The sequence below is a fragment of the Oryzias melastigma genome, linkage group LG12 (genome assembly GCF_002922805.2).
Source record: "Oryzias melastigma strain HK-1 linkage group LG12, ASM292280v2, whole genome shotgun sequence".
NCBI classification, from domain to species: Eukaryota; Metazoa; Chordata; class Actinopteri; order Beloniformes; family Adrianichthyidae; genus Oryzias; species Oryzias melastigma.
Genome location: NC_050523.1, coordinates 9,497,020 through 9,506,620, shown reverse-complemented (window position 1 = coordinate 9,506,620; position 9,601 = coordinate 9,497,020). Strand labels below are relative to the sequence as shown.

The 9,601-nt window shown below is 38.4% G+C and overlaps 1 protein-coding gene across 2 annotated transcripts in view; it reads right to left on the bottom strand.

Annotated features, from left to right (window-relative positions):
* Window positions 1–9,601, bottom strand: part of ctif (CBP80/20-dependent translation initiation factor) — a 59,474-nt gene that overhangs the window by 3,145 nt on the left and 46,728 nt on the right. For both annotated transcript variants that reach the window (XM_024299235.2, XM_024299236.2), the window contains 2 exons: window positions 8,650–8,805; window positions 1,807–1,860 (listed from right to left, as the gene is read on the bottom strand). In XM_024299235.2, coding sequence (XP_024155003.1) covers window positions 1,807–1,860; window positions 8,650–8,805 — 210 coding nt within the window. The remainder of the gene's footprint in view (window positions 1–1,806; window positions 1,861–8,649; window positions 8,806–9,601) is intronic.

Here is a 9,601-nt window from a genome sequence, read left to right as displayed (position 1 = left end):
CCTAAAAGCTTGACTTTTTGCCACTAAAATATTATAACTGTGTAAATATTGTCAGTCTGGATATCAATCAGTTATAACATTTTATTTAAAGCCCCACTATGTTGATTTTTTTTTAACATGTTCTTGTGCCATTTTTACTGATAATGAGAGACATATATTGAAAAAAAATTATCTTAAAATCCCACTATAACTATATTTTATTCTTCTTCTGTTAATCATGACTGTGCAGTTTTGAACCATAATCAAAAAGCATGTTTTGTTTTTTAAGACATATTTTGTGCAGCTTATTAGAAATACGTTTCTGGGTTGTGGGCGGGGCTGAAGTTGGCTCTGCTAGTATCCCATCAAACCTTTGTTGACAGTCTCCCAAGATAGTTAACAGCTTCTTACAATCCCATGCTAACATTAGCATAGCAAAACAACGGCGTGCAATATTAGAGCTATCCTGCTGTACAATTTTCAGCTCAGATGAGGAAAATTAAGGTGCTAATAGATCGATTCATCTGCAAGTGGAGCCCAACTTGGAGTGGAAAAGGTAAACTTTGGAATGCCAATTGCAAGAGCTGAGTTTTTAGTTTGAGTATTTTCAAGCATCCAGTTTTCATCTGCTCCTGATTTGAACTAAGAAATCCTCAAACACAGTTTTAATTGTAATTTTTTTATATAGGTCCTTTATTGTGAGAAAAATGCTACAAGAACATGTTTAAAAACACAAAAAAGACCATTTCATTGAAGTGGCTCTTTAAAACAATTCTGATCATTTCTTTTTTTAAATTGTGGTGAATCAGGAGCAGACGAAAAATGGTAATTGAAAAAAGCTTGTAGGTGTGACTCGGGCCACAAGCTCCCAAACAAATAGATCCCCAAATAGATCCGTGCAAGGCGTCATTTTCCTCATCTGAGCTGCTATCCAAATCAAAACTGTACGGCTGGATGGCTCTGATATTGCTCTCTATTTTGTTGCACCAGTAATGTTACTTTGGGGTTGTGAGTGGCTGTAAGCTAGTGAGAGAGGGTAAACAAAGGGGATGATGGGAAGGAACCAAGATGTGCCAATGATCCCACCCACAACTGAGAAGCAAATTTCTATTGAACTGCTGCTACTTTGCGGAAAGTATGTCTCGGAAAACGACACAGGCTTTTTAATTTTGGCTAAAAACAGCATAATCATAATTAAAAGATCACTGGGAATGCTTTAATAATAGATCAAAAGATGATCTGAGTGGGACTTAAATGTGTTTCTCTACTTTTAGTCAAAACAAAAATTTAAATTTCTCCTGAAAATCTTATATTTGAATCATCAAAGGAAATTTCTTGTTTCTATAAATCTGAATTTTACTAATTATGACACACTTATGATTAAAGATCTAATTAGCTTAATAGGCTCGTCTTTAGATGAAAATACAGTCAGTCTTGATTTATCGACTCAAGTGATGCCAGATTCCAACAGGTGGCTCTTCTTCCTTATTTAACTCCTTAACATGCAGTTATATTTGAAGTGTAACTTTTATGCATGTCATGCAGTGTCTATTCAAGTGATCCTACACATGGATTTGTATTCGAAAAGGTTGGCACCACGGACAAATTTGGCTTTGCTTTAGGCCATCTAACCAATTCCAATAAATTCATAAGAAGTTGACATAAACTGCCAGTTTAAATGAAAACTAAGAATGTTTCTGTGTGAACACCTGCAAGGCTATCTCTGTGGAGAGCAACTGGACGTCAGAGGACATTTTTGCATGGTGAGGGCATTCCTCAAAGGCCTGTGTTACTCTTAGGACTTTGGGTTGTGTGTGTGGTCCATACCTCCATGGAGCAACAAAGGACAGCATCTTCCTTAACATCTGTTGACTGGAGCAGCTAAAACAAGGACAAGAACAGAAACTTCATGACTATACAAGGAGAGCAAAAAGGCAGGAAAGACAAAAAATCTAAATGGTAAACGTCATGGAAAACAGCAAACTTAAAGAGTTATTAATAAAAACAGATGATGCTCAGTGGAAATACGTGGATCGAACGAGGAAATTAGACAAATGTTTCTTAATCACCATGAAGGAGAAGAGAAACCAAACTCAAGCAGATGTCTTAACATTTTGTGGTTTAAGGTTCTTCATTTTGGGGACAAACAAACGGATCTATTAGACAAGTTGGAACCAATCAAACATCAATCAGTGCTTTATTTACACAGTGCACGACCAGACAGGCTGTAAACATGCTGCACTCAAAAACAAATAGAGATGGTCAACAAAGTCAATAGCTGCTCCTCCCACAGACGCCCCCCTCATAGAAGCATACAACTGCTGCTTGGAGCAGAAAGAAGAGTCAAACGTGTTTGTGTGTGTGTGCTTACATTAGATCTAGTAAAACAAACTGTCTTGTCTGAATTCAATTGCTACTCCCTGTTAGTTCACTATGTAAGGAGTTTGACATTATGTCAGGGTGTCTGAATCAATCCAGTACCCCACAAATTTCCTAGAAGTCTCAGCAAAAAACTAGTGTGTGGTGATGACCACTGGATTGGCAAATACAGAACACAATGCATGGCATTTCAACGATTTGTAATTGGAAAAATAGTGAATATGAGTCACGCAAGGGAAATTTTACTTTGGCTAAAGGGTGACGTTATATTTGGTGTTAAAAACAACATCAAAAAAGGAAGTAGTGAGCATGTTTCCAAATTGCATCAAAATCTAGAGCACTAGAAAGCCTAGACTAAATGATCTACACTAGATAGTCTAGACTAGATGATCTACACTAGATAGTCTAGAATAGATAATCTAGACTAGGGCGCTATAGTCTAGACTAGATGATCTAGAGAAGATATTGTAGACCAGGGCACTCAAAAGCCTAGACTAGATGATCTACACTTGTCTAGATTAGATAATCTAGACTAGGGCACTAGATAGTCTAGACTAGGGCACTAGATAATCTAGACCAGATGATCTAGAAGAGATTTTCTAGACTAGGGCACTAGAAAGCCTAGACTAGATGATCTAGACTAGATACTCTAGACTAGGGTACTAGATAGTCCCGCTCAATATAGTCTATTAGGAGTTAAGGTAGTCAGTGAATTCCTACACAGCTGTACAATTTACAAAAGTTCTGGTTTAACTAACTCCAAGAAAGGATGTAGGTGGAAAAAATATAGCTATTCAGTGCCATTTATAAAAGAAAGATGACATTCTTAAAGACAAATATTTCAAAATAAGACATTAAAGGCAAAAATAAAAAAACATTTAGAGGAATCTCAGATATTTGATTTACTTTTATTTCTACCTTGACAGTTTTCAGCTCCATGTATTTTATTAGAATGTATTTTGCATGTCACTGAAATCTCCTGTCAAAATAAAAGTCGGCTCCATTTTGCCATCACAGCTTCTAACCGCAGATTCTTGACTGTGAAAAAAGAACTGGACCATGTGAGTGACGTCACCCATAGAAAACGGTCTCCTTCTGGCTCCGACCAAAAGACAGCTGATTCAGTTGACATTTTTTCCCCAATATGGACACTGCCATGTTGGAGCCAGATTACGTCAGTAAATGGTGATCGGTCCAAGTCGGTTTGAGTCGAGATTTCTAAGGCAGCCAATCATGGTAAGCTTGTTGGAAGGCCACACCCCTACCATTTGAAAGCAGGCTCAGGAGAATCAGTCAAACGTTTGACATCAGACCACATACTTCTATCGGCATCTGATTGGTCAGTTTATATTTTGCTCAACTTAAAAAATATGAAGAGAGTTTTAGATCAGCAAGTACATATTAAAAAAAGGTACCAGAGCAAGAATGGTTATTCTGTCTAAAGTCTATGGTTTTGGTTTTTTGGTTTCTTGAAACCAGCAGGTACTTCCTGGTTGAACGTGACATGGGAGGGGTCACTAAATCCAGTTCTCATATGCAGTCAATACTTTGTTTTGGTAATTCAGCTGATAAGAGAAAGCAATAGCACAGGGTCTGTATGAAAACATGCTGTACTTTTGATTGAGAATTTTAAAATAGAAGATTTTTAAGATTTAAATGTCTAAACTGTAGCTTTTGTTCTTATTTTAGTGCCAATTGCATCGATGGGTTGATGTCCCTTAGGAAAATTTGCAAACTTAGAGAAATGCTGTGAGCATGTGGTGTCGGAATGATTGGGAAAATGACTTTCCGACTCAAAAAAAAAAAAATAAAATCAAATCTTCAGAGACCCTGTGAATGCAGAGTAACTTTATGAACAAAAATCAATGTATTACATCATCTGTAGGTAGAAACCAGAATTCCAGGGAAAATAAACATTTAGGAGGATTATCAATGTAGTTTATTCCAGTTTGGCGGGCCAGAATAAATTGTTTGATGGGGCAGACTGTTGGACTTTGGGGAACATTTCTATTAAAGTAAAATGAAAAACACTTCACCAAATACATAAAAAAATGCTTTATTATTATTTTACAGAGGATAATCTGCTATTTGTCATTCTTAAGTTAAAATAAACTTAGCAGAAACATAAAAAAAGATAAACATTAGAAGTAAATATTCTTTTTTAGGTGCTTGAGCCTTGTGCGTAGTCTCATCCCTCATGTGGTGTCTCCAGAAATCATACCCCCCAGGTAAAAGCCGCCTTCAGATATGATGACAGACTTGAGTTTGCTCCACATTGTGAGCCTCCTGCTGTTCCTCCTCTCATTCAGATGCTCTTACATCAGCTACTCCGAAAGGCGTGGCAACAGACCTCCTTGATGTGAAAAGTTCATTCCCATGCTAAGAGAGTAGAGGAACTACATTTTGAGCAGGACTCGCCCATAACGGCTGTCCTGAGGGTTTAGTACTCTATAGTCTTCCTCTTTAGCTGTTCTGCATTTGATCAGAAAGTTTTCCTCTTTTTACAGCTATCATTAACATAACTGTATGTTCTTTTACTATCGTAATATTAGAGGAGTGTACATTTCTGTTGATTTCATTTTATTATTGCAGAAAAGGTCTGTAATATGTGATATAGAAATAAAAGGGTTCTGATTAATTACAAAAAATCTGCTGAAAAAATGCTGTTTTTTTTTTCTTAAGGGCCGTCACATGACCAAAGATCAGATTTCCACAGTGATTTCTCGGTACAGTGTTTTTGTTCTGAAGAAATTTGATCAGGAACATAAAAAGCAACCAAAAGCAATTGTTCAAAATCTCTTCAGGGGATCAGCGAACCACGAGGAACATTTTCAATCATGGAATATTTCCTCTGTGGTTTTATCTCTCACTTTAACCTAATTATTTAAACACAGGCGCATCAGCGCGGAATCTGCATCGGAAAAGCTGCAGGATTCTTGTCGAGTTACTCCTTTCTTTTTTACAAACTGCAAACTAAACAAGCTTACGTTTGACGCAAAATCTAAAATATATTTTAACCATGAAGGCACGTGTGGACTTTTAAAGAGGGATACCAAGGCGGCATATAAATAACTTGTAATGTCACGACTAGCATGCCTTCTGTAGTGTGCAACTGCAAAGCAATATCCTTTTGATGGTTTGAGAGCCTCACATGGGACTCATTTGCTTGGATAAAAGATGTCTCTGTCTGTTGTGCCCTTTTACCTGTCACCTGCTCTTTGACTCTGAGTAGTGCTGCTGTTTTTTTTTTTCCCAATGTGACTTATTTATTTTTTAAAACTGGACTTTGTATGAGAATGAATTTCTGGATTTTTTTGAAGTAGGAGTTATTTCTGAAAGCACTTCTGCAAGGGCAAATGCCATTTAGGTAAGTGTCTGTTCTAAATTTATACACAGTTTACAGTTTTTTAGGGATGAACAACAGCAGCTGGCTTAAACGCATAAAAAAACCCAATAGACAATTTCTGCCTTAGAAGTTTGTAATCAGATGAAAGATTCAGGAGTATCATGGGCATCAAAGTAACTTTTAAATTTATTAAAAAAGCATTTCTTAAAAGTGGCTGGTGATAATGTAAAAAAAAGAGATCCCTCTTTATAACAATTAACCATTTGTTGCTGTATCGTGGATTTGTTTTGTACAATTTTAACCTGGTGCTCTGTGTTCTGCGTCCTGATTGGCTTTAGACCTTGTCAATCAATCTTCTCCGGACCTCGTCTTATGTGCAGAAGGCGTTCAGTTTGCTGAATCTACGAGATCTATGTTTCTATGAAGGTTTGAACTTTGAGAGTTTAAACAAGAGAAAAGGATGAAAATATTTGAGAAAAGTGTAGAAAGTGTATAGTGAGGGGTTATACAGCCTTAAAACATCTAGAATAATTGTAAAAAATAAAGATGAATACTTATTTTATAATGACACTCCTGTGATAAACAATGGAACACTACAATCAAATTTCCTCCCTATTTCTCCAACTAAAGGGGCATTTGAAGCTGTAGTGTTGTCCAAATGTGTTTTTTTAAGAAGGAGCTGTTGTGACTTAGGTCTGGCGGTCCCTCCGCCGGTAGAGTGTTCCGCGTTGTGCTGATGGGGTGAAGGAGAAATGCATTTCTACACATGGGTGTGCTCTGAAGCATTTTTTAATCAATGTGACACTTCAAAGTCTTTGTTTAGCACGACTTTTTAGAGTTATAAAGCTGATGTATTTTCTGAGCGCTGGCAGATACGCGCTCAAGTAGATGACCAGTGACTATTGATGACGTCATCACAGGGTTGTAGCAAAACAATCTCTCTCTGCTTGGATGGATAAAGTAGAGGTTGTGAGAAGACGTAGGGCTAAGGAAGCAATTTGGATTCAGCTTACCATTTTTTCAAATGGTTCTACTGGTTTTACAGAAAACTTGCCTTATCTGCTGCTGATTACCTGGATCAGGTGTGTTTGGCCAATAAGGAGCTTCAATGGCTCCTTGGTTGGAAAACATGTAGGACGTTGGCCCTCCAGGTCCGACTTTGGACACCTCTGCTTCTTTTTTACAGGGGAAAGAACTGGCAGCTTGGAGCATAAAAATCCTCTATTCTTGGTGCTTCATCAACACACCTCAGTGTTTTTGAGAAAAGTTACTAAATATCTGTTTTCGTTGTGATCTTTCCTGAGTGAGCAGAGGACAGAGTAACATCAGCAGAATTCAATTCTCCCCTAAATTTATCTAAAGATCTGGAAAGATCAGGGGCTTTCCATCGGACTAATTTTGTGATGCACTTTGAACAATTACGGTCACTAAATGAACAAGTAAGCATCTGAAATGCTCTTTTTCTAGTTGGTCAATAAAACTAAAACTTAAGCAGTCAGGCCAAATAAACTCTCCTTTTTCACAAAGACCTTGTAAAATGTATGTTTTGCATCATAAATGTTATATTTTTGTGCTTACAAAATTTGACTTTTGTTGTCAATGGCAAAATTGTTGTCTGTGTTATTTGTAAAGTTATTCAGTTATCGCGTGGGCACATCACCTTAAATTTAGAATAAAAAGTTATAAAGTTTTATTTCTAAAGAACAATGAGTTTTCATTTTGAAACCCATACTTTTTTCCAGTTCTCCCTCTGAAATGATGCATATTTACCACTTTTTTCTGCTGTGGCAGAGCGAGGTCGGTGCAGGGTTTGTATCCATTACCATGACAACGAATAACACAGTCTATGAAATAGTTTTTTTTTTTTTAACGATTTAAACCTAAAAAAATATATATGTCAAAATACATATAATTAATTAAATATTTCCTTCATAAGTGACTATGCTGTAAGTACTATAATGCCCTTCAAGGTATGCATTATCAGCAGCATAGACTTCACAGAAGCAATCGTCAGGCGGTTCAGGCCTCCACGTCATTCATTAATTTCTGATAATTCACACCTCGCCGGGCATTATCTCTTACTTAATCCTTCCACAGCTTATTCTATGGGAGGCTTTTACCAGCTTCGTTAAAACCAGGAGGTAACTTTGTTTTCTTCTGTTTGGGGTCGGGCTGGATGTTATGACAAACTCACAGGCGTGTTCTTACCTCGACTATAACCGTGGAAAATGCGCTATAGCCGCTTCTTGAAAACAGTCAGTGTGTTACTCCACACCCACAGTTCTGCTGCAGAGCTTTTTAAGAAGTTGAGATAATGCCCTGGGAATACCCTCAGACAGGGCGTGGATGGTATTAGCTATGTGTCATTGTTGTAATTGTTAACGAGACATGGGAAGTGCCAGACTGGCAGAGGTGTGGACGATGGTGGTAGAAGTAACATGTTCCCCAACACCTACTATTATTTCTTCTTCACACTCAAATGGTGCATAACAAAGGTGTTTTTTTTACCCCACCGTCTCTCCTACCTGCCCCGAAAGCAAACTTCCTCAACAGAAACTGTCAACCTGACCACAGTCTCCTGCACTTCCTCTCAACTCCTTCCAAAACACTGGCTTCCCCTTTTTAATTCTCCATCTGTCATTAACCACTTCTGTAATGCTGAGCATCGGCTGTGGCTACCCGACTTGGTTTCCATGGTTACGGGGGAGAGTGTGTGCAAGACAGAACGAGCTTCTAATGGGAACTTAACCTGAGGTCACACATGTTCCTGAAACTGATGTCATCCCGACTGATTGCGAGTCAAAAAAAAAACAAACCCCAATGTGGTTTCTGCTGTCTAGAGCGCGTCTGCTCAAAAACAGGAAACCAAACACAGACGATCCATGAAGGAAGTTTCCCCACTGGAGGATGGATGGGAGCCATTTCTAATCAATGTGCTTACTGACCTCTCGAAGACAAGTGTAGATGGGACACACCAACACCCTGAACGGTTCGCCAGAGCTGCTCCTCATGGTTCCAAACACTTCACATAAGAAAGTGATGAAACCTAACCACAGCTCCACATCCGACTGCTGGATCTCCTCGCGCCGGCAGAAGTCCTTCTGTACAGGTGAAAGAAAAGAGAACAAAAAGTTAGACAGAAATGCTGCAGAGCTTTTGTAGATGTGTGGGCAGCGGGTAGGCGGATATTTAAATGTTTATGAATTTAAAAGCAGCGGTGAGCAATCTTTCCTGGCAGGACCATTAATCATCATTACACATCTTTACAGTCTCTCTGATGGGATTTTAGGTAGCCGACACACACATTAACCTTCAGCCTTAAAATACTTAAAGCCAAAAAGCAGCCGAAATCCACAGCAGACACTCTTCTTTTATCTGCCAAAAGGAGAGGAGGGTGCTAAGTTTAAACTGATGGGTGCTAAACCCTGTCTGTGCTGTGGAAGTGTTGCGGTTAATGCGGGTTAATGCTGGATGTGCACTTGTGAAGCTGTTATGGAGCAGGTTGGAGTGAAACTTTATGAAGAGTCTGGGCTGCTGCTCTCTCCCACTGTTCTTCCTTTTTAGGATTTTACAAAGACGAGTAGCTTAACATGGTAAATGATAGCTTTAGCACCAAAAACAAATGCATAAAAGCATAAAAAATGATATAAAAGCAATAATAAAAGCATCGGTGCACATCTCTGTGTCTGGGTTCAGACCTCCCAGTGAGGAGGAGCAGCTGTCCTGCAGCCGCTGCTCCTGCAACAGGACGTGCCGTCAGTGGAAGGCAGTATGGCAAGCCAAAAGGATCAAAAATCTGTAGTTGCATATTCAGGATTCTTTTCTCTCAGTTTTTGTAGATGTGGTCTCAAGACGTGTAAATGTAATCAGAAACTACACGTTTTATTGTTGTTTATT